Raw genomic sequence first — 24,036 nt, 5'->3', positions numbered from 1 at the left:
GAAAGATAAAGGTTTGGTTTTAAATGGAGGGTGGCGAAAAGGAATGGGGAGGCTAGGGCATGACTGCGGGATTTCCCTTACGGCGTCCCACCCTGGGTTCGCCAAGTGGCCCCATCCGCACCCGCGAATGTGACCTGCAGACACTGGCCCTTTAAACCGAAGGCTGGCGGCGCGGGGTGTCCATGTGGAGCTGCTCCATGCCGTGTTGTCCTGCCCGCCCATTGGCCCGCAGCCCGGTGACGTCGCCTAATAGGATGCGAACGCACTGCGGGGGGAGGAACGGAGACAAAACGCGGAGCCGGACTCTCGCTCCGCTCCTTCCGCTGGTTCTCTGACAGTCTCCAGCCGCCGGCAGCTCCGCCCAGGGGCGGATCCCGGGGGAATTGCGACAGCCGGGCGATTGCGGGATTTAGGTCGCGAGTGGGTGGAGCGTGGAGACCCAGGGTCAGGCCAGTCTCTGCCATTCCCAAGGTTTCCCTGACCCGGAATATCCTGATTGGAGCTCTGTTAAATCTTGAATTGTTCATCCTTCCCTCCCTCCAGCAGGACAGATTTCGTCGTGAACGACCCAAACGCGCCGCCCCGGCCCAACTTGTGGCTTGCAGCAGGGGCGGGGCCAGCTGGAAAGCGGAACCACGGCGCGCACACCCGGCTCTGACCTCTCCCTCCCTGCCCGGGCCACGTGTGCGCGCGCCGGCTCCGGTGGGCGGGGCCAGCAGCGCAGGACCCGCCCCTCCCTTCGCGAGACGCCGCGGCCCTGCGGGCGGGGGCTCCGGTCCGGGCTTTGGCTGTGGCCCCGGTGTAGTAGCGGGGGCGGCGGCCGGGGGCAGCGCGGCTCCTTCCCTTGTTGTGTGTGTCGGTGCCTCCTCGCCATCTTGTTGCAAAGCCCTTTCTTGTCGGCGGGACTCCCGGGGGCCGCGGGGCGGGAGGCATCGGAAGGGAGGTAGAGAGGGAGGGGAAGAAGGGAGGCAGTGCCGCCTTTTTTTTTTTTTTTGCACCCATTTTTTTAAATTTGCAATTTTATATTTTGCAAATATTTTGAGAGACATTGATTTTTCTCCCCGTGCTCCCCCGTTCTTCCCTGCGGAGTGCACTGCGCCGCCCAGCCCTGTCGCCCCCCGGAGGTGATCCCTCCCTCCTGCCTGCCCGCCAGCCTGACCTGTGCCCGGCTCGCGGGCCGCAGCCTCGGCCCCGGCGCGCCCCCGGCAGCTCTCGGCGCGATGAGCATAGAGACGCTACTGGAGGCGGCCCGCTTCCTGGAATGGCAAGCGCAGCAACAACAGAGAGCACGTGGTGAGCGGCCGGGCTGGGCCCCTGGGGCACCGGGGAAGGGGAAGCGAGTGACCCCGGTCCCCGAACCCACGCGAAACCGCGGACAGGGCCCCCTCCCGGGCGGCCCGCGGAACCTGGCAGCGCACGGCTCCCCGCGAGAGCCGCCGCCCGGGGAGGGGTGATGTGGGCAGTGAAATTAATTAATGAAGTCATTAACATGCAGCGAGGGACCTGGCTCCTGCGGGCGCCACCCTGGCTGCCTGGCACTCCTGTGCCCCTTCCGTGGGGGGCTGCTTTTGCGTGGGCCAGCGGAGCCCTCGGTGGCACTGAGGATGTGTGAGCCGGGGGGTGGGGTGAGGAATGGTGTTGCGTGGGGGTGGCAGGCTCGCGTGTGCGTGCGTGTGTGCACGGGGGATGTGTGATGTGAGCCTCGGGAAAAGCAGATGAACGGACGTGTACACGGGCGTGTGTATAGCACACGAGTGGGCGTGTGTGTAACGGAGTGGGGGTGGGGACTACTCTACGCCGAGCAGCTCTTCGGCTTCCCTGGCCCCGTGGGGAGGGTGCGGGGGGCGCTCCCGGCAGATCTACGCGCCGCTTGGGGCGGAGGCGGCCTTTGCAGAATGAAATGACATCGCGTGTCTTATGATCCTGGCCAGCCCCGCCTGACCCCGCCTCCCAGAGCTGGGCTGGGCCGCGCGTCCGGGGTTTGGGTGAAAGCCGGGCTACTTGGGCGTTTGCGAAATGGCCCGCGGGTCGCTGGGGGGCAGCCCCCGGGTCCCCCTCGCTGCGCCCCGCTTTAGCCAGTGTGGAATGTGGCGTGTCTGCGCGTTCCAAACCCGCTCTCGCCTGGAATGTTGCGTGTGCCTGCGTTCCGAGCCCGTTGGTTACACCGGGTGGTGACGTGGACGGGCTCAGCCCCCGACCACGTGCACCGGGGACACTCCTGCTGGGGACGGCGCGGCCCGGCCCCTCCTCACCGCCTCGCGCTCGGCTGGGGGCGGGGCTTGGGCGGGGCTGGCAAGGGGCCTTGCGCTGGGTTGGGCCCGGGCGCGGGCCCCGGCCTCTGGGCACCTCCCAGGGAGAGCCTTTGCCCTGCGAGGGAGGAGCCGAGCTCACCTGTCGGCTCTCGCCCCTAACCTCCTGTGTTTGATCCCGAGAGCAAGGGAAACCCTCAGAATCGCAGGGCGACGAGACATTTAGAGCTCACATTTTTCCACTGACCCCCAGAACGTTCCAACCATGCCCCCTGGCATCACCCGGGGCCACGCTGGAATGAGCCAGGTTGAGAAAGAAACTTCGGCGCTTCCTCTAAAGGGAAGAGACTAATGACTCCCATCTTCACGCGCCCTGTTGGTGGTCCCTGGCTTCAGGGTGCTGCAGAGGGGCTGGGGGGAAAGATCTTCCTTTTCCAGGGTGCTGCCAGAGCCTCGGCTCTGGAACGGTGTGTGTGCAGGACCCGGGGACTCCTGTGCCCTCCCCGCCCCCCAGAATCCCCCGGCAGGGTTGGTTGTGGTGGAGAGAGTGCTTCGCCCTCCTTTCCTTTCTCTCTGCCTATTGTTGCTTCAATGATGAGTCATGCAGGAGGTAGTAGTGTGTTGTGTGCGCGCGCGCCGCCGTGTGCTGCCGCCGCGGCGGGCAGTGAGGGGGGGAGCGGGGAGCGGCAGCGGGCAAGGGGCGGGGGAGCTGCGGGGCCGCCGGCCTAGTCGGGGCGACCGGCCTCTCAAGGTCAGGAGTCACTGGAAATATGTGAGACCCAGATGCCTGGGTTTTGCAGAAGTGATGGGCGGGGACGTCACCAACACTCCCCGCCTGTTGCCTTGGGGGTTCAGAGCAGGGTCTGGCAGTGGAGAGTGCCCGTGGTGACCAAGAATGTCCTACGTTTGGGCACAGGGGTCAGGGGAAGACCGTGCACAAGGTTCGGAGAGACTAAGTCACCTGCTGCCGCCACCAACACATTGCAGTTCGAGTACCCACTGTGTTTAGGCCGAGTTCAGCGGCCTGGTCACCGCTGCTTGGTGTTGGTCAGAGGTCTTTGGAGATGAGTGGGTGCGGAAAGCCGGATCTACTCAAAAACTCATGTACAGGTGGCCAGAACCGGTCCCAGCAGTTTCACCTCCAGAATTCATTTTCTTCTCCCTCTTGACGTTCTGTCCTCTGAGCTGGGGCAGGACGAACGGGAGGGAAGGGCATGGTAGGTGAACCTGCTGACCAGAACGCTTTCCCAGGACCTAGGACCAGCTCTGGACAGGGATCCTCTTGTCCATTCTCCCTTTCAACCGCAAGCATGGGTTTCTGACCTAGACCAGCCAGTTTGCTCACATGAGGACCCTGCAGATGTGTGTGCCTGTCAGAGAGAGAAGAAAGGGCAGAGCTATCCTGGTGCTCAGCTGGAGGGCCTGGCATGGTCATTCCAGTGTTGATGGAGGTGGCTCAGAAGCAACTCTTCTGCCCTGTTTGGAGGGAGCTGGTTGGAGTGTCCAGAGGCTCCTGACCAACTCTCCAAGGCTTACCCTGGGCCTGCCTTAGACACCAAGCCCCTGTTTATCGAGCAGACGGGAGAATTCCTGTGGCTGCTGGGGCCCACCAGTGTGGACTCCTCCACCCCTAGCCCTGTGCCTGCAGAGCGCCTGGGCCACAGTCGCTTGGGAAGGTTGAAGGGAGCACACTGCCCATGCTCTTGAGTGTGGGCTGGAGCCTTGGCCCCTGGGTCACTGCAGAAGGGCCATGCTAAATTCTTTGGGGGCAGCTTCTGGGTGGAGCCCAGGGAGGCATGTGAGGGGGCGCACTGTCTGGTGGATGCACAGAACGTTCTTTTAAAGAGCCTAAGCCCAGGGTGCTCCTGAGGGAGCAGCAGCCACCACCAGTTTGGCGGTTCTCCAATGCACAGGGAGAGGGTTGCCGCTGGGTGGGAAGGGGCAGGAAGCTCTGGTGGGCTGGATCTGGCCCCGGGGCAGCTCCTCTTCCTCACCACCCCTGGAACTTTCTCATGCTGCTCCAGGTGTGACTGGGTCGTTCCTGGCACCTGTGAGGTGTACCTGCCTGGTTCTGGGTGAGAGAGGGCAGGTGAGAAGGAGGTTGCTACCTCCCAGGTGAGCTTTGGGTTGCTTTAAAATATGGGAAATGGGGGTTGGCTTGCACTCTAGGGTCCCGCCTGTCCTTGTGACTCAGGGAGGGCCCTGATCGTCCCTCTGCCTATAGAGAGTAGAGCACATGTCTCAAGGCCAATGAAAAGTTAGGTCTATCAGCCAAAGGGATGGAGGTGGGGGCTGTGTTAAGCCCTGGGATCCAGAGTCTTGTCCTGGGGTAGGGGAAGGGGCTGGGGACAACAGAGGCTGCACCCAACTGAGAAGGGCCCTGTCACTGGAACTCAGCAGGCTGCTTGGCCAGTGCAGTCTGTGGGAAGCGGAGCGCAGGGCTGGTTTTCTCCCGGGCGGTAACCTAAGGTAACCTCCAGTGCCCCGCACTGGAGCAGGCCTGCACCGGCCTGGCATCGCCCCTTCCCGAAGGGCTAGTGAGATCTGGAAGAGACCCGCTGGCTGGCCCAGCTCCTGAACTCTGGCTGCTGGGAAACCACTGAGGCTTCCCCTCCCAGGACGCTTCCCCCTCCGCTTCCTCCTCGGCCTCTTCCCTCTTCGGGAGGGCGGGGCTGGGAGCAGGCCTGGCTCACACCCAGTTGTTGATTGGCCAAAGGGCCTGAGACCTCAAGTTTTCTGAGGCCTCTGAGCCAGTAAGAGTGTGGGAGATGGGTGCTCCCCTCCTCAGGGGGCTTTGGCCGACTCCAGTCCCCCGCACCACCCGTTGCCCAGGTGTTTGGGGCGTGTCCACCAGCCCGAGCTGTCTGCTGCGTTCGTCAGCGGAGCGGGGCATCCGGGGCCAGAGGAGAGGGCTGCTTGTCATGGCGGCTCCCTGGCCTGGGGGCTGCAGACTCCAAGGGCCTGGGCCAGCCCCGTAGCCAGGGAACCAGAATGGTGGGGCCTGGGAGAGGACGGGGCAGGCTGGAGATGGAGGTGTCTCCCCTTCCCCTGTTCGCAGCCAGCTCCTGAGTGGGCCTTGCCTTCCTGCTGGGCTTTCAGCAGAGATGCTGAGCGGATGGTGGGGTGCACTGCCCTGCTCAGCCCCTACTGAAGAGCCCAGTCTCTTCTTGTTTGGGAGAAATGGCCGCTGCTGTGCCTCCTCCTCCTCAGCTGCCCTCTCTCACCCTGAACCAGGCAGGCGCACTTTCCCCGGTGCCTGGCTGGACTGCTTGGGTATTTGTGGTGTCTCAGGCTGAGCGGGTGTCACTGAGGATGTCAGAGGACGCGTTGGGCCCGGAGGACAGGACATGCTGGCGCTGCTGCTGCTGATGGTGGGGATGTTGAGGATTTGGGAGAAATGAGTTTCAGCACGACAAGGGTCAGAGAGGGACTCAGTGTGTTTGTTGAATGGTCCCTGAGGAAAACAGGCATTGGGATCTAGCCTCGGGGTCAGGAGTGCTGGGCTGTTTCCACATGTGTGAAATGAGGGTGGTGTCCCTGTCCTGCCTGTGATGTGACGTGGGGCTCTTGTGACGATCCAGGGACTGTGAATGTGTGCGAGGCACTTCCTTGTGAGCACGGCAAGCGTCCTCCAGGGGTCAGGAGGCTTGCTGTGGGACCTGCAGCAAATCACTTTGCTCTCTGAACTTCACTGCCTTCATCTGTGCCATGCAGACACTGCCTGCCCTCTAGAAGGTGCTTGGTAAACATTGTTAAAGGCCTTCCACGGAAGCTGGGATCTGTCAGCACACCCCCTTCTCTGGTGCGAAGTCTTGGGTGGCTGGGCCTCTGCCCGCCTCTCCCACCTCGACCCTGTGGCTCCTGACCCTCGCTGCCCTCACCTGCCCTCCTCCTCACCCTACAGGCTGGCAGGTGGCCTGCAGCACCCTCTGACAGCTCTGCTCCACCCTTCCCTTCCACGGCCACCTGTCTTGCCTGCAGCCCGGACTCTCAGCCCCCGTGACTGTCCTCCTGTTCCCTGCTGGCAGGGACCAGGTCTGCTTGATTTGTTCACTGCTGTGCCCCCGGCGCTTTCCCCTGTGCCTGGCTGGACTGGTAGGCTATTTGTGGAGTCTCTCGCTGAGCAGGGGTATCACTGAGTACTGACTGGGCTAGGGTCAGAGGATGCGTTAGGACTGGAGGGCTGGGGCCCTGCTGAGACCCCCCCCCTTGTGTTCTCTCTGCGTAGAGGAGCAGGAGCGGCTTCGCTTGGAGCGGGAGCGGGAGCAGGAGCAGAAGAAGGCCAATAGCCTGGCCAGGCTGGCACATGCCCTTCCTGTGGAGGAACCCCGCATTGAGGCACCACCCCTGCCTCTGTCTCCGCCGGCTCCCCCGCCCGCACCCCCACCACCACTTGCCACCCCTGCCCCACTGACTGTCATTCCTATTCCTGTGGTGACCAACTCCCCTCAGCCACTACCCCCACCCCCACCCTTGCCGCCAGCAGCCCAGCCTCTGCCCCTGGCGCCTCGTCAGCCAGCCCTGGTTAGCACCCCTGGACTCAGCATTAAGGAGCCTGCCCCCCTGCCCAGCAGGCCACAGGTGCCCACCCCTGCTCCCCTACTGCCGGACTCGAAGACCACCATTCCACCCACGGGCAGCCCCAAGCCTTTGCAGCCCCTCCCCACGCCTATCCTGACCATAGCACCACACCCTGGAGTCCAGCCTCAGCTGGCCCCCCAGCAGCCGCCCCCACCCACCCTTGGGACCCTGAAGTTGGCACCAGCTGAAGAAGTCAAATCCAGTGAACAGAAGAAGAGGCCAGGGGGGTGAGTGGGGTGTGGCAGGGTCGGGCTGCTGGGATGAGTAGGAGAGCTGCCCATCCCCTGGGCTGTGTGCAAGACAAGGTACCCTCCCCGGCTGGGGCTTCAGAGGTGTCCTGCCTCTCCAGCCTAGAAGTGCCCCCTTTATTTGAACACCGCCTCACTGTGCCCATCTCTATCCCGGGAAGGAACGTCCCATTACCCCCTGTTGCCAGGCTTCTGTGTTTTCTAACGCCCTCCAAGGCTGAGGCTTATGGCATTCCCAGGCCTCTGGACAGAGTATGGGCCACTTGGGTGAGGGCGGGGGTCAACCTGCTGCTTCTGAGTCCCAGGAGCCCTCCTGTCTCCCTCCTGGTGGGATGGAGGGTGACAGAGGTTGTGATTTATGAGCAAAGACGTGCCCTGCAAGGAGTGGGCGCAGCATGGCACAGGGCGAACATCTCCCAAGCTGCTTTAAGACAATGCTGGGGACTGGCCGGGCGCGGTGGCTCAAGCCTGTAATCCCAGCACTTTGGGAGGCCGAGACGGGTGGATCACGAGGTCAGGAGATCGAGACCATCCTGGCTAACACGGTGAAACCCCGTCTCTACTAAAAAAATACAAAAAAATAGCCGGGCGAGGTGGTGGGCGCCTGTAGTCCCAGCTACTCGGGAGGCTGAGGCGGGAGAATGGCGTGAACCCGGGAGGCGGAGCTTGCAGTGAGCCGAGATCACGCCACTGCACTCCAGCCTGGGCGACAGAGCGAGACTCCGTCTCAAAAAAAAAAAAAAAAAAACAAGACAATGCTGGGGACAAACAGCCTGTGGCAATTTTGGGGGGTGGCGGCGCGGGTCATCAGGAAGGCCGTCTCATCGAGTCCTCCCTGAGCCTCCTGTCTGTCTGGGTTTCAGGATCGGAACCAGAGAAGTCCACAACAAATTGGAGAAGAACAGGTGTGTGTGTGCGCGTGTGTGGCCCGGGCCCCGCCGGCCCTCGGCCCTAGCTCCCCCGGGCCCTGCCTCCCCCCCATCCCAGCCCCGCCCCAGGCACCGCTGACCGGCGCTCGCCCCTCTCTCCAGGAGGGCCCATCTGAAGGAGTGCTTTGAGACCCTGAAGCGGAACATCCCCAACGTGGATGACAAGAAGACGTCCAATCTGAGCGTGCTGCGGACGGCGCTGCGGTACATCCAGGTATGGGGCCCGGAGGCCGGCGCCGCGCAGCTTCCTCCGCCCTCCCTCCGCCGCCCCTCCCCCGGCCGCGCCCCGCCCCGCCCTCCCGCCCCGGCGGCTCCCCCGCGCCTCCCTCCCGCCTCCACGCGGGCGCTGAGCACATGGCCCGGCTGACGTCAGCGGGGCTCCCTGCCCGCGAGGGCGCGCGTGCGCAGAGGAAGGAACGGTTCCCCTCCCCCGCCGCTCCCGAGCCCCCGCAGCCTTAGTGTCCCGGGGGCCGTGAGGCGCGCACCGTGACGCTTGGTGCGAGTCCCGGTGGCGGCTCCCGTTCGCGCGTGTTGGTGCAGCCGCTGGAGGGAAGGGCATGGGGCGGCCCGACGCCTCCTCTCCGGCCGCAGAGCCTGGGCGGGAGCCCAGATTTCGCCCGAATGTGTGTCGCTATTTGCGGGGAGGGTTGGGCGTGGTCCCCGTCCACGCTGCGGCGCGGGCCGAGCCCCATGTGCCCCGGAGGAGGAAGGTCCTCTCGGAGCGCGCGTGGAGGCGCCACGGCCCGAGTGTGGGGTTACGCCTGGGGCGGGGAAAACTGCGATTTGACTGGGCGGCAAACAGCCCCGGGGCAGCCGAGCCTGAAACACGTCACGCTTTCCTTCCTCCTGGGCTAAGAAAGGGGGAAGGGGGGTCCCTTTTTTCGGGGCCCTCCCGGCTGCGCGTCTCCTCCCTTTGGGCGTCGCTCCCTCTGCAGCGCTGGGGCCGGGGGCGCCGCCACGTCAGGCAGTTGCCATGGCGGCCTGAGCTTCGGTTTCCCTGGAAACCGGCGGGGCTTCCGCGCGCCGGGCCGGAGGCTGTGGGGGATGGGCCGGCGGCCGCCGAGACGGGGAGCCGTTGGGGATGGAGGGACGTGGGGCTCCCAGCCCGCGTGGGGCGAGGGGGCGGCGAGTCGGGACTCTCCCTGTCCACCCGCTGAGGAAGCTGCGGGGGCCGCGCGGGGTCACGGGCCCCGTGGGAGGGGTGGCGAGGAGGGTCCAGCGTGCGAGGAGCCAGCCGCGGGGCGCCGCCCCTCCCCCGGCCTCGACCGCGGGGTCACGGCCCTGAGGTAACCGGAGCCTGACTTGCTGAGGGAGGGGCGGAGGCGCTGCTTGCTTCGCGACTGCTCCAGGCGGGCGGCTCCCTCCCTGCCTCCAGCGAACGCGCCCTTCCGCCCGCCCTCCCGGCCAGGGGGCGGAGCTGGCGCGCCTCCAGGCCGCTTCCGGGCAGCGGGGAGGGGCGGGGCCGGGTTCGCGGATTGGCTGTCGCGGGCGGGGGCGGTGCTCCCGAGTTGCGGAGGGCGGTGCGGCTGGCGAGGGTGACGCAGGGAAGCTGCGGCCGCGTGGGTGCGCGCGTGCTTCGGGGTGGGGCCTCGGGGCGCCGAGCGGGAGAGGGACCCGGAGGCCGCGACAGGCCGGTGGCTTATTTCTGGAATGGTTTTGCAGAACGTGGGCTTGGTTGTAGTTTAGTCGCAGGGCTGGCTGAGGGTGTTCGTGCAGACACTTCGCGGTAATCCCGACATTCACGTAGCTATTATTTTTGAGAAATAGGAAGGACGGCATGGCGAGTTCCTCTTTGCAGATACTACTTGCAGAGGGCGCCTTGCGTAACGTGTGGGTTTGGAAATGAATCGGAAGGAGACTCAGCGGCAGCCGCAGAAGGAAGCTCTTGAGGAGCTGGGCCCGCTGAAGTAGGAGCCGGGGTGGGCCCCAGGCTGTCCAGAAGGGACACCCATTCTGGTGCTGGTCACAGAAGCAGGAAACTACAAACCATTTATTCAGTTATTCATTGAGGTGCTTGTAGCGAAGTCTCTGCTTCTGGGCAGATGGTGGCGAGCAAGTAAAAAACCTGGGTCTACGCTCTCCCAGGCTGGGCGTTGTGGCAGATGATGAACAAGTCACTCTACAGAAGACGGCCGTATGGGCATAATAGGAACCGGGCGGCAGGATCTGTTCTGGGGAGGGAGGATGGCTGTTCCTGAGGAAAGGACATTGAGACCTGCAGGATAAGTCTGGGTGGGACGGAGCCAAGTGGAGGCCAGGAGCCCAGGTGCAGCCCAGCAGGAGGGAACAGGATGCTTTTTGGAAATAAGCCAGGCACGATGGCTCGCACCTGAGTCCCAGCTACGCTACTCGGGAGGCCCAGGCAGTAAGAGCGCTTGAGCCTAGGGAGTTCGAGGACAGCCTGGGCCACAGAGTGAGACCTCCGTCTCTAAGAACAAACACGAACATGGTCAGGAGGGTTGTCACTCAGAGATGGGCAGAGTCAAGAGCTGGTCCTGGAGAGACCAGTGGGGCTGTGAAGACTGGGGGCTTTGTTTGTATGCTGAGAGCAGGAAGCTGTGGGAGGAAGGCAGTGGTCCCCAGCCAGAATCCAGAGTGGCTTGGAGGTGGCCAAAGATTTGAAGACAGCCACAGAAAAGTGGACAGAGACAAGAAAAATAGGTACCAAACTGTGCATCCAGGTAGTCACAGAAAGGAAATGGGTTTAGAATGAAGCAATGTGGGTTAAAGTTAGACCCTGGGGAAATCTTGCAGGGGCCTCTAGGCCTGTGAAGAACTGGACTAGGTGAGAAGAGGAAGCTTTTGATCCATGTCACTCCCTGGCCCAGAACTACATCCTGCCCACAGGTGGGTTGAGTTCAGGACTGCTGCTTCCAGCTGCCAGCAGCCAGATTCAAGTGAGAGCTGACTCACCTAGGGCCCCTTGACACAGCCTCAGAGCCAGGTAAAAAGCCACACGCAGGCTGGGCACGATGGCTCACGCCTATAATCCCAGCACTTTGGGAGGCCGAGGCGGGGCGGATCACCTGAGGTCAGGAGTTCGAGACCAGCCTGGCTAACATGGCAAAACCCCGTCTCTACTAAAAATACAAAAATTAGTCCTGCTTGCTGGCATATGCCTGTAATCCCAGCTACTAGGGAGGCTGAGGCAGGAGAATCACAGAACCCAGGAGGTGGAGGTTGCAATGAGCCAAGATCTCACCACTGCACTCCAGCCTGTGTGACAGAGTGGGACTCTTGTCTCCAAAAAACGAAAAGTCACACACAGGTGTGTGTGTGTGTGTAGGGGCAAGGGAGTTTCCTACTGTCTTCCTAGCAGAAAATGGAGAGAAACTGTGAAGGCCAGAATGACAGAGCGGGCTGTGTGTGGCCTGGGACTGGCAACAGAAGTGTCGAGCTTCCGGGTTTCAAGCCAGTACAGAGCATGGCTCTACCTGGATTATGTGCTGCAGGCCCTAATGGTTAGAGACACCTGTCACTGGTGAGGGCAGGAATCTATGCAGGAGGGAGTGTGGGAAGCTGGCCTCACTGGTGGGTGGGGTTGGAGACTTTGCCAGGCCTAGTCAGGAAAAGCTGCTACAGAACAGCAAAAGTGCTCCTAGCACAGCGATACCCAACCTTTTTGGCAACAGGGAGTCGTTTCCTGGAAGACCATTTTTCCATGGAAAGGGAGGGCGGGACTGGTTTCGGGATGGAAGTGTTCCACCTCCCAGCAGGCATTAGGCAGACTGTCCTAAGGAGCACACGAAACCTAGACTCCCGGGGTGCACGGTTCACAGGAGGACTCCTGCTTCTGTGAGAATCGAATGTCCCACTGATCTGACAGGAGGCTGCGCTCAGGTGGTCCTGTGCCATCGCCGCTCACCTCCTGCTGCAGCCCTGTTCCTGAAAGGCCACGGACCAGTACCTGGGGTTTGGGGACCCCCGCCCTAGGGCATGAAAGCAGGGAAACCTGGGTCTAATGGGTTACTGTCATTCTCCCTGTGATTCAGGGAACAGACAGGACAGAGGTGGAAAGGAACATGGTCACCAGGAGTCGGGACAGCACCCTTCCAGATCCTTCCCCTGGGGTCGAGTAAGCACCCTGTGCGTAGCTCTTCCTGGCCACCCGTGGGCTCTGGGATCTAAACAGACTATGCAGCCATCCTCACCTTCATTCACAGCTCGGACAGGGACAGTGTGTGTTGAGACAGAAAGACAAAACATATATATGAGAGAGACTTTGTATGAGCCAGTTCCTGATGAAGTCCTATCTGACAGCCTCGTATTTACTGCCCAGGCAGATGGGGCTCTTCTCATTTCACCCCCCCCTTTTTTTTCCTGAAACACAAAACTTAATAGAAATTTTGTTTGCAGTTCTTAGCGTTCTTAGTGTAAGCCGATCTGGGACCCATTGCCCACCAGAAGTGGCCCAGTCCTGGTGCAGGGAGAAAGGGAGGGTAGAGTGGGAAGAACCCCATTTTTCCTCAGGGCTAGGGGGCTGGAGACGCTACCCCCTTCTGCCTCTGGGCTCCAGGAAGGAGAGCAGATGGACTCTCAGGCCTATGGCTCCTCCTACACACCACTGCCCCCCAGGTTGGAGGAGAGTGAGAGATATAGGGAGAGAAGGGGACAGAGGCAAGAAAAGATGTTGATGAAAAAAGACGAGAACCAGGGGTGAGGGCTGACGGATAATCAAAGATAAAACACCAGTAGGCTGGGCGCGGTGGCTCATGCCTGTAATCCCAACACTTTGGGAGGCCAAGGCGGGCAGATCACCTGAGGTCGGGAATTCAAGGCCAGCCTGACCAACATGGAGAAACCCTGTCCCTACTACAAATACAAAATTAGCCGGGTGTAGTGGCGCATGCCTGTAATCCCAGCTACTCGGGAGGCTGAGGCAGGAGAATCGCTTGAACCTGGGAGGCAGAGGTTGCGGTGAGCCGAGATCATGCCACTGCACTCCAGCCTGGGCAACAAGAGTGAAACTGTTTGAAAAAAACAAACAGTTTAAAAAAAAAAAAAAATTGAGAGAGAGTGGGGGAGGGGAATAAAACAAAAATCTACCGCAAATGCAAACCGGCCTGGAAGATGGTGTGGTGCCCGGAAGGTCTTGGAGGCTGGAGGATGTGAAATACAGGACGACAGTGGGGGAGGTAGGGGCTCAGATGTGGTCTTGGAGCACGGGCAGATAAGATCTAGGGGGTAAGGAGAGGAGGATCCATGTGTGACGAGGGCAGACTGGGTTCAGAGAGGAAAACCAAGGCCAGCTGGTGAGTTGTGTATGTGAAAAGCCCGCGGGCCCTGCACCTGGGCATGACCAGTAAGCCTGGGAAGCTAGGAGGTCAAGAGCAGGCCAAGAAAGGGACTCGGAAGGCAGCAAGGACACACGTGTTGGCATTGCTGGTGGACACAGCGGTTATGACATGCTTGGGCAGAAAGCTGCCAGCAGGGAGATCTGTGAGACTTAAAAGAGTAGGATTTAAGAGTGTCAGGTCGGAGCACAGGAAAGACCTTGAATGTGGAGGGGAGCTGGGTCATGGGACGCAAGAGCCATTTCTCATGGATCCGTTTAGCCCAAGTACAGGTGTAGACGGGGGCACATTCCTAGGCTTGGGGGTTTTTCAGCCCGGGGAGTCTGGAGGGCAGTGGGCAGGGTGATGGGGAGCAGCATGTAGGTGGAGCCTTGTCGAGAAGCGTCGTGCACAGTGGAGAGTCGTCCAGGAGGTCGGGGAGCAGGTGCGGACCAGCAGCCAGGAAGGAGGCGATCCCTGGACATGAGACGGGGCGAGGTTGTGTCACTGCCTATTGGGTCATCCTCCAAGGATGTTGAAGTTACCAGGGAGACAAGTGAACCAGGAGGTCGAAGCGGAGGATCCTGGGGTTCTGTAGACGGTAGCTCGTGGCATCAGTGACCGAGCAGAAGTGTAGAAAGTGGATAGGCTGCTGGGGGAGGGATGGGGCCAGAGGCGGAGAAGCCCTGAGGATGAGTTGTGGAGGACATGGAAGGACCCGCATGCCTGGTTGAGCTTGCTCCATTGGGGCCTGTCCCAAGAGCCCACACTCCCTGGGAGGAGTGGAGCGAGCCTACACACGCTGGGCCCCCCTGGGCAGGGGCATGGACCAGGACAGGTGTGGTCTCCAGCAGCCCCCGTCAGGCTGGGTCCCCTGGTTGCCACAGACTTGCCTCTGGGCCAGCTGACAGGAGAGGTTTGTGGGGACTTTGGGCCCCAAGGCTGCTGCTCAGGGCGTTCTGCTGTCCCGTACTCTGTACCCCAGTCCCTGAAGAGGAAGGAGAAGGAATACGAGCATGAGATGGAGCGGCTGGCGCGGGAGAAGATTGCCACGCAACAGCGGCTGGCAGAGCTCAAGCACGAGCTGAGCCAGTGGATGGACGTGCTGGAGATTGACCGCGTGCTGCGGCAGACGGGCCAGCCCGAGGATGACCAGGCCTCCACCTCCACCGCCTCTGGTGAGCCCCAGCCCCCGCGCTGGCCCCACAGTCCTCAGATGTTACACGTCAAATTCCAGCCTCCCTGGCCAGGCTCTTGCCTACTAGAAAAGATGGCCCCAGTCCCAGCCCCATCACATTCCCACGCCCCCATGAGCATCTACGCCTCCAGCCGCTTGCTTCCCCCGCCCTTCTGACCTGCTCCCTGCCCCTGTTCCCCACAGAGGGTGAGGACAACATAGACGAGGATATGGAGGAGGACCGGGCGGGCCTGGGCCCACCTAAGCTGAGCCATCGTCCCCAGCCGGAGCTGCTGAAGTCCGCCCTGCCACCCCCCAGCACCACCCCTGCGCCTGCGCCTCCACACCCGCACCCGCACCCCCACTCCGTGGCCCTGCCTCCCGCCCACCTCCCCGTGCAGCAGCCGCAGCCGCAGCACAAGACCCCTCTGCCGGCCCCTCCTCCCCCACCGGCCGCCCCTGCCCAGACACTGGTGCCAGCTCCGGCCCATCTGGTGGCAACGGCTGGGGGCGGCTCCACGGTCATCGCCCACACAGCCACCACGCACGCTTCAGTCATCCAGACTGTGAACCACGTTCTGCAGGGGCCAGGCGGCAAGCACATCGCCCACATCGCCCCCTCGGCCCCCAGCCCTGCTGTGCAGCTGGCACCTGCCACACCCCCCATTGGCCACATCACAGTGCACCCTGCCACCCTCAACCATGTGGCCCACTTGGGCTCCCAGCTGCCCTTGTACCCGCAGCCCGTGGCAGTGAGCCAGCCCGTGGCAGTGAGCCACATCGCCCACACCCTCTCGCACCAGCAAGTGAACGGCACAGCCGGCCTGGGGCCCCCGGCTACTGTCATGGCGAAGCCGGCCGTGGGGGCTCAGGTGGTGCATCACCCCCAGCTGGTGGGCCAGACCGTGCTCAACCCTGTGACCATGGTCACCATGCCCTCCTTCCCAGTCAGCACGCTCAAGCTGGCTTGAGGACGAGGCCACTCAGAGGCCCCCAGTGGGGACAGGGAGGGGGACCTGTCCCCCACTCTCTCACCCACCAGCTCCACACATTCCAGCCAGGCCCAGGCCCGCCCCCCCCACCCACCCCCAGGCCTCCTAGGGGAAGGGGGTGCAAAGACTCTGAGCCAAGGGAGGGAAGGGCCACCCAGGGAGATGGGCACCGGGCAGGGGGCCACCCTACTGCACTAGGACTTGGTAAGATGACTCTGAGAAAATGCGAGACTCTGGTGGAACGTGCCACCTGTCCGGCCCAGCGCCAGCCCCAGCGCCGCTCCTGCTTCCCCTCCCTGCCCTCGGAAATGAGTGCGATGTGGACATCACGCTCCCTGACTTCTCCCCTGCCCTGCCCCACCTTCCTGTGCTGCTGCTGCTATTGCTGTCTGGTGAGGTGGCCCAGGCCCCCGGCTTTCCTCCGGAGCCTCAGTGTTTTCTTCCCAGGTCTTTGCAGGGGAAATGGGGGAAGCAGAACCGAAGCCACTTGGCCCAGAAAGCTGCCGACTGGGGTGATAAGGGGCCCTGCTCTGAGCACAGGTGACAGATCATAGGAAGTGGCTGGTCTGGAGTCCCACCCGGACAGGTGGGGCCCCAGCCTGGGGCTCTCTGACCCGGTTGCAGTCACTGTGATTCGTTACCGTAGAAACTACTTAAAATGATTCTCTACCAACAATAAACCAAACCCAGCCACTGCCAAGCTTCCTGTGTCCTCAACCCAAGCCCTGCCACTGGGCTCTGGACCTCAGGAGGGCAGGCTGAGGTGGGGAAAGAAGGACTCGGCTGTCCTGCCCCCTTCCCTGTCTCCTGCAGCCTGGGTCTGGATGGGACGAGAGCCACTGGGCATCTGTCCCCAGTCCCTAGCTCTGGGCTTGGCTCTTGGCTTCCAGAAGGCAGCAAAGAGGGACGCTGTCCTGCGTTCAGCCCCTGATCTCTGACCTCTGCTGAGTGCCGGGCACTCCTCCGAGGGACAGGTGGGCCTGGCGGCCTGTGGGGTTTGGGCGCCTCCTACAGTCTGGGAGACATGGACCAGCAGCTGGTCTTGTTTCCAGGAGCATAGAAGCCACATCGTTGAGGCATCAGAAAGGTAAAAAAAACGCAGTGGCTTAGCTAAGCCCTAAGCCTGTCTCCAGACCGACCCTGGGGCCTATACAGAGCAGGGCTGGAGCTAGGCCTGCTGCTTCTGCTCCAGCCCTTTGCCTGTGTCCTCCTATCCCCTCAACACCCGGCTTCTCCAGGGGGCATTTTTGAGTGGGCCCTCCCCGGGGAGCTGCTGGGCAGCACCTTTCTCTGAGAAAAGGTCCTTGTTGGGTCAAGGACAGGGCTGAACGTGGAACGGGCAGGAGTCAGGGGCTCTGTGTTAGGGCGTGGCTTTCTCTGCCTCTGCCTGGGCCGCCTGCTTTGGCCTCTCCTTGTATGTGGATATTTATTACAAGTGGCCTTGTGTCAGACACGCTCAGCTCCCCACCTGGACACACACCAGTGGCCTTTCAGTGTAGCGGGAGGAAGCCAGTGTCCCTGGGTGTGAAGTTCACACGGATGGGCTGGGGCAGGGGCCTGGGCAGGCGAGGGGGCCAGGAGGGAGGGGACAGAGTTGAGGATTTCCTGGAGTGCCCTGCAGGCACAGAGGAGGTCAGCAAAGGTCTTGAATAGATTTTCTTTTGAAATAATCCTTAGATGCATAAGAATTCCCTTCCCATTCCCTCCTGGTCCTGGACATCTCCCAGGGGACTGTTTCCTTATTTCTCTCTCCTGGTGTGGGTAAAGGGACAGTTACAAACCAGGTCATCACCCTCAGAGGCTGAGCCCTGTACCCACCCCAGCACAGCCACCTCCACCAGACCCCCTGGCTCTGGGAGAGCCAGCTTTGCTATTCCCATTGTGACAGCGATGGCAGGCCTGACCCACCGGACGGTCAGAGTAGCGTGTGGAGCTCGCCCCTCCCTCAGCCTGCCCACCTCTCCCTGCATCCTGAGGCCAGTGGCCCCCGGGCCTGCACAGATACCTCATCATCCACCCGCTGCCCCTCCCCGTCCCTGTCCCCCAGCAGTGGGGGCCTGCAAATCTAGTGCCGAATGACTATGTCCAGATTAGTGACGATGGGTGTTGCTGTTGTTCTTGTTGTCGTTTGTGAACGCTGTGATGCTGTGTGCCCAAGTGGGCAGCCACCACCCAGCCCTTCCTTGGGCGTCTCCCCCTGAGAGCTGTCAGGACCACATCTGTCCTCACCCTGTGGGACCGCCTGCCACTCCCTCCCTAGCCCTTCCAGCCTGGGACACACACACAAACACACACACACGCACACACACACATCTTACCTCTCATGCGTGTTTTACCTTTTGATGTTCAGAGTGGCTCACTGGCTGGGAGTCCTTACCTCGGGGAGAGGGGGAGGTTGGTTCCTTGGGGGGGCCAAAGGCAGGGAATGCCTGGAGGGTAATTTGGGGGGTCACCATGACCCCTTCTTTCTCCAGAAACAGCTGCTTCTCCCCCCATCCCAGGGTCCCACCCCCAACCCCCAAAGAGGTGGCCCTTGTTTACAGTGAGGACTCGGCCACTGTGTCTGTTTCCTGAAATATAAACTGTAGCGACCCCAGACTGTAGAGATTTTTATGTGTTTGGATACATCTGCTGTGTGGGAAAAAAAAACAAAAACAAAAACTACAAAAACCCTAATTTTGTACATACTGTATTTTTACTATTGAACTGTATTCTAGTGGCTGTTCATGCTCCAAGACTTTAGTTACCGAGACATGAATACTATCCATGTAATAAGCACTTGCCTGGAATAAAATATAAAATTGAAATAAACCTGCACTGAAACCTGAGATGGAGCTGCCAGCCTGCAGCATCTGGGTCATTTTATTGCAAAAGGAGGCAGAGGCCTGTAGGGAAGCGTGCGGCAGGAGCGGCGAGATCACCTGTCTCAACCCTGTCTGCCCAGCAGAGTCCTCCAGCAGCTCTGACCGGGTGCCTCGGCCGCTCTGAAAATGGCAGTTCTGGTCGGTCTGAAACTTCTGCAGAGTTTCCTATTTCCTCAGACCATTTTACAAGTATGATCTTGTTTCATCTTTCAACAGCCAAGTGAAGTAAATAAGCAAGACTTAGCCCCATTTTGGCAGATAAGGAAACAGGATTGAGGTGGCCCAGTGACTTGTCGAGGCCACACGGCTAGCTGGAGACTTCGTTGGAGCTGCAGTCAGACCTCTCCACTGGGTACAGAGTTCTCACCCAGCATCTGCCACCCTTTGTGGCACCCGGGGCCAGTGCTAGACTCGGATCCAGTAAAAAAGGTACAGGGGAGTTGCCCCAGGATCTGGGCACAGAGGGCGAGAGCTTCCTGAGAAGCTGCTGCCTGGGGTGTGGTTGTGACAGGTCAGCCGGGGAGTCCATACAGCTGGCCTCTAAGGGAAAGGAACAAGGGGGAGAAGAGGCTGGAGGTCAGGGGCCACAGAGCCGTGTTCTCAGCCGGGCTGGGAGCCCCTCGTCCCTGCGGCTGTCTTCTCCCCATGGGCAGGCTGTCTCGGGAGGTGGCCGTGTGGGAAGTGAGGTCAGGGGGCCACTAGCTGGGCCTTGCTGGAGACCAGGCTGGCTGAGGGGACCCAGTTTCTCATTTCCACCCTGACAGTGCCTGTCTGACTCCCAGTCCCCGCGGGGGAGACTGCGCTGCGTCTCTTCCTGAGGTGGGGTGGGTAGGGGTTACCCTTGCGGAAGGGAGTAGTGTCTTGGATCCTGTTCTCTGAAAGGGTTGACTTCGAAAAGTTCAGGCCGGGCGCGGTGGCTCACGCCTGTAATCCCAGCACTTTGGGAGGCCGAGGCGGGCGGATCACCGGAGGTCAGGAGGTCGAGACCATCCTGGCCAACATGGCGAAACCCCGTCTCTACTAAAAATACAAAAATGAGCCGGGCGTGGTGGTGCCGTAGTGTCAGCTACTCAGGAGGCTGAGGCAGGAGAATCATTTGAACCTGGGGGGCGGAGGCTGCAGTGAGCCGAGATCCTGCCACTGCACCCCAGCCCGGGAGACAGAGCAAGACGGTCTCAAAAAATTTTTTAAAGTTTAAAATGAAAGTTCTGAATCCAGCCCTCCCCACTGCGCCTGCCCTTTTCACTCGTGAGACGCGGGCTCCCTCTGCTGGTAGCTCCCGGAAGAGCTGGGTCACGTCCATTGGCCCACTAGTGCCGCTTTAGGGAAGCGGTAGGGTGAGGGTTAACCCTTCCTGGGTGCTTACTCTGTGCCAGGCCCTGTGCCCACTGGGAACACGAATGAAGACCCTCCCCTGGCAGTGACGACTTGGCTGTCATCTGAGGGCTGTCACTAACTCTTTAGGCAGAAGCTGTACTCAAGGCTCCCCCTCACCCACAGCTCAGGTGGAGCTTGTAAGAAAGGGGCCTGTGGTCAGGATAAAGTATGAATCCAGGTGCGTCCGTTTACCAGCTCCTGTTCTGTAAGAGACCTGACTTTCCAGAGTGCGAAGGTTGCTCGAGATGGTGTTTCGAGAGCCCGCTGTGCCGCTTGCTCTTCCTGCCCCCAGCTGTTCCGTGGCTTGGGCTTCGCGATTCCCTCTGGTCCCAGGATCCCAGTCCAGTAGTCTGGGGGAGCAGGGCAGGATGGAAGTGTGTGAAGGCACTGGGTTACTCCCAGGCTAGGTGAAATTCCCTTTAGGTGGTCGCAGCAAAGGGAATTCTGATTCCTCCAAGCAACAGAGTCAGCTGGCGGGTGGGGGGTGTTCCCCGGAGGGGCTCATCAAGTTCCCTGGCCCCAGAGCTCTCTGTGTCAACTGGTTTCTTTGGGCAGCTCTGGCCACTAGTCTGTATTCTTTCCTAAAAGCTGGGTTCAGGGCCAGGTGCAGTGGCTCCAGCCTGTAATCCCAGCTCTTCGGGAGGCCAAGGTGGGAGGACTACTTGAGGCCAGAGTTCAAGACCAGCCTGAGCAACATAGTGAGCCTCTGCCTCTACCAAAAAAATTTAAAAATTAGCCATGGTGGTGCGCCTGTAGCCCTAGCTACTTGGGAGGCTGAGTTGGGAGGATCGCTCAAGCCTAGGAGTTCAAGGCTGCAGTGAGCCATGGTCATACCATTGCACTCCATCCTGGGAGAGACAGCAAGACTCTGTGTCTGTCTGTCTCTCTCTCTCTATATATACACACACATATATATGTGTGTATATATACATGAAATAACGCTGGGTTCAGCCTGCTAGGACCATGGGCTGGGGGGTCTTTAGCTTTCAGTGAATGGACAACACGCCCTAATGTCCAGGAAGCCAGTGTCCTCTAGAACAGAAAACATGTTGGGTGACTGGTGTCTTCTCCCTGGAGCCATCGACGATGGGACCAGTAGCACTCCGGTTGGGGAAGGGCAGGAAGAGAGGTGGAGACCTGTTACAGCTGGGCCTGTCCATCGCTCAGCAGGGTCTGACTCCTCCTGACACTCGCCTCAGGCCTCTCAGACAGTGCTCAGGGGGTGAGAGCCACAGGGCAGCTCCGTCACCACCGGCTGCAGTGGCGTAGTCAAGCTCCAGCTTCTCGTTGCAGCCTGGTCAGGAGGGCAGGCAGGGGGTAGGGATGGGACAGGGACCTTCTCTCATCCACAGGCTAGAGGGGCCACTGGTCATCGTGAGATGGGGCCATGACTCTGCGGTAAGGTCCCCTGAAGGGTGCTGAGTACTTGAGGTTTGGCTATCAAATCACCCTGACTTCCTGACCAGCCCACACCCTCCGGACTGGCGGCTGGGGTACCTCTCTCTTGGAAACTTTAGTTCTTTTTGCTGTCTTCGCCTTTTGGGGCTGGCCAACTGTGGAGCTTAAAGAAGGCATGTGGTCTCTCAGTGTCCAGTCCCGGAGGCATCAGTGTTGACAAATGCTGTTTATTGGTCTGTTACACAGAAGAGTATAGTTTCTGAGGCAAAAACCATACACACTCTGCTCCTCACAAAACCACAGAGTTACTAAGGCAGGCACACAATGGCCACACGTGCTTGGTGGAGGCCAAGGACTCATGGACAACAAGGATGGACAATGGGACGGTCTGGCCCCCAGACAGGCTGTGCAATGCTCGGGGGCAGGGCTGGGCTGGGCAGGCTGTCCTGGGTGCAGAAGGGCTGCGGGGCCCTTTATCATGTTTCTCAAATGCAGAAAGTCTGTCAGACTTTGGTGGCTGTGGACAGGCCCCAGCCCCAGGCAGGGCCTCCAGGTCCCAGGGCAAGGCCTAGCCTGCATGTGTTGGGGTGGAGGAGGAAGTGGGGATGGCCAAGCAAGCAGCATGCCTAGGCCTGGGGGCAGGAGCTGTGCCCTTCCGGGCACCCCCGTGTACACAGCTCCTCCAGGGGGTTTCTGGGTTCCTAGGCCTCTTGGCATCCTGAGATGCATGTGGAAGGCAGAGCTAGCTTTGCTTCTCCCCAGGGACAGACGGGACACCCATGCATCCCCTGCCTTCCACAGCCCCAGGGACACAGCAGATGTCTGCGACAGATAATGGGCTGCCCCAGAACTGAGGCCTGTCCCTGAGAGGAGACCAGATTGCTCCCCTACACAATCACCCTGGGATTCCTCAGAGCAAGTGCTCCGGTCGCATTCCAGATCATCCACTGGCAAGAGCGTCCCTTACACGTGGTTTTCAGAGAAGTACCTAATGCAGAACGCAAGGGTGGGGTGGCAGGAGTGAGGCTGTACAGATACACAGAGGTACACTGCACAGGGCCGGGAGGCCTGGGGGTCACCTCAGGTGGCCAAAGGCAGTGGCAGTGCTGCTGAGGTGGGCTGCTCCCGCCCAGGGCCCACATCGTCTGACTGCCCCAGAATCTCAGGGGAGCGGCCCGAAGGCGCCCCAGGCCTCCTGCACCCAGGACATATGCCTAAACCGGCAGCATTTCTGGCGGCTCCAGCTGGGGCTGGTGCACACACAGTATACTGGGGCTGCAAAGGGACCCTCAGAAGGGACGCAGCACAGAGCCTCTCGCCCTCTGCCACCCCAGCTAAGTAGGGCCCAGGCCACTGTAGCCCCTGTTAATCCTATGGGGCCCCAGGTTCACTCATGGGCCACAGTCCAGGCTGAGGCCGCAGGTGGCAGTGGGACTATTCCCAGATGTTTGAGAGAGGAGCAGAGTAGGTGTGTCCCCCAAGGCAGCTGCTCCCTGAGGCTGACCGCTCCCATCCCGGCCCTGATCTGAGGGCATCCTGGCCCCTGGCTTGCCCTGCAGGGTCAGCACTGCTGGGAGTCGGATCCCAGGCTCACAGTCACTTTGTTAGGAACAGAGGTGGGGTCGGCTGGTGGCTGGGGCGGTCTGGGCGGTGATTCCCTTGCACCTCTCCCTGCCGGAGCCCAGGCGCCCGAGGTCCAGGCTCTGCACGGCTGCTGCCTCCTGGCCCCAGCTCACTTGTTCTCTATGAGCAGCTGCACCTTGTGGACGAGGTCCCGGGCGAGCCGCAGGATCTCCTGGGCATCGTGATGCTCAGCGCGTTCTGGGGGGAAACATGGACAGCTGTAGGGAGGCCCAGAGAAAGGGCAGCAGACTGGGAGGTGGCTGACTACCTTGCTCTGTTTCCATCTGCTCTGCTAGATTCTGGACATCCCTGCCTTTGGGGAAGGGCCCCCAGAATTCCTGAGAACCCTCCAACTGTGTGCAGGGCAGAGGTGGGGGCCTCCACACCCCTGCTGGGGGCAGCCGGGATGGCTGGAGCAGCTCGTACCGTTGAAAAACTTGATGATGTCAGTGAAGTCCATGTTGTTGTCGCGGATGACCTCTCGGTAGACCTCCACCAGGGCCAGGGCGATGAACAGGACAAAGTGCTCCGACGAGATGTGCCTGGCTGCCCAGATCACCTCCCACACAGCAAACACATCCTCGTACAGCAGTTCTGGGGATAGTAAGCAGCTGCTGCTCACCTGTCCCAGCCGCATGTCTGGGGCTAAGGCTGGGATTGAGGCTGCGGTTGGGGCTGGGGCTGAGGCTGGGGCTGACACTGGCTGGCCTGGCTGGCTGCTCATAGGGCCTCTAAATGGAGCCAGTTGAGGAGTCAGAGCTTCAGGAGCCAAAGTCCTGGGATTCTCTCCATGACACAGCCTGGCTCAAGAATGGGGGTTCTGTACCCCATACCAAGGCCCTGTCCTTTTCTTGGGTAATTTCTGCACACTGAGTTCCTGCAGACTCTGTGCCTGCACTTCAGCCGGGCAGCTCCGTCACGGGCCTCCCATCTTGGTGCTCAGGAATGCTTTGGTTTGAAAAAAGTTCCCCGGCTGGGTGCGGTGGCTCAAGCCTGTAATCCCAGCACTTTGGGAGGCCGAGACGGGCGGATCACGAGGTCAGGAAATCGAGACCATCCTGGCTAACACGGTGAAACCCCGTCTCTACTAAAAAATACAAAAAACTAGCCGGGCGAGGTGGCGGGCGCCTGTAGTCCCAGCTACTCGGGAGGCTGAGGCAGGAGAATCGCGTAAACCTAGGAGGCGGAGCTTGCAGTGAGCCGAGATCCGGCCACCGCACTCCAGCCCGGGCTACAGAGCAAGACTCCATCTCAAAAAAAAAAAAAAAAAAGAAAAAAAAAGAAAGTTCCCCAAACCATGACCTATGAGAGTTGTAATTGTCAAC

General features: G+C 60.8%; 2 protein-coding genes across 5 annotated transcripts in view; one reads left to right on the top strand and one right to left on the bottom strand.

Annotated features, from left to right (window-relative positions):
- Positions 1 to 872: 872 nt before the first annotated feature.
- MNT (MAX network transcriptional repressor) lies at positions 873 to 18,277 on the top strand. Its single transcript, XM_015118218.3, has 6 exons — positions 873 to 1,293; positions 6,478 to 7,057; positions 7,942 to 7,983; positions 8,110 to 8,221; positions 14,266 to 14,458; positions 14,662 to 18,277. The coding sequence occupies exons 1-6, from the start codon at positions 1,221 to 1,223 to the stop codon at positions 15,426 to 15,428; spliced, it is 1,767 nt and encodes a 588-aa protein (XP_014973704.1). The 5' UTR covers positions 873 to 1,220; the 3' UTR covers positions 15,429 to 18,277.
- A 3,022-nt stretch (positions 18,278 to 21,299) lies between these two features.
- The window catches only part of SGSM2 (small G protein signaling modulator 2), a 43,094-nt gene continuing 40,357 nt past the window's right edge, over positions 21,300 to 24,036 (bottom strand). For all 4 annotated transcript variants that reach the window (XM_015118211.3, XM_015118212.3, XM_015118213.3 and 1 more), the window contains 2 exons: positions 23,138 to 23,305; positions 21,300 to 22,909 (listed from right to left, as the gene is read on the bottom strand). In XM_015118211.3, the coding sequence (XP_014973697.3) occupies positions 22,821 to 22,909; positions 23,138 to 23,305 (257 nt within the window). In that variant the 3' untranslated portion in view covers positions 21,300 to 22,820. The remainder of the gene's footprint in view (positions 22,910 to 23,137; positions 23,306 to 24,036) is intronic.

This window comes from Macaca mulatta, chromosome 16 (assembly GCF_049350105.2).
Source record: "Macaca mulatta isolate MMU2019108-1 chromosome 16, T2T-MMU8v2.0, whole genome shotgun sequence".
Classification (NCBI taxonomy): Eukaryota; Metazoa; Chordata; class Mammalia; order Primates; family Cercopithecidae; genus Macaca; species Macaca mulatta.
Note: the sequence above shows the minus strand (reverse complement) of the source record. Positions and strands in the feature narration are given on the sequence as shown.

Bases quoted from the DNA above. Each gene is read 5' to 3' on its own strand.
- MNT (XM_015118218.3), top strand. From the start codon at position 1,221: ATGAGCATAGAGACGCTACTGGAGGCGGCCCGCTTCCTGGAATGGCAA. The intron at 1,294-6,477 runs GTGAGCGGCCGG...CTCTCTGCGTAG, and splicing joins GCAACAACAGAGAGCACGTG to AGGAGCAGGAGCGGCTTCGC. The intron at 8,222-14,265 runs GTATGGGGCCCG...TCTGTACCCCAG, and splicing joins CGGCGCTGCGGTACATCCAG to TCCCTGAAGAGGAAGGAGAA.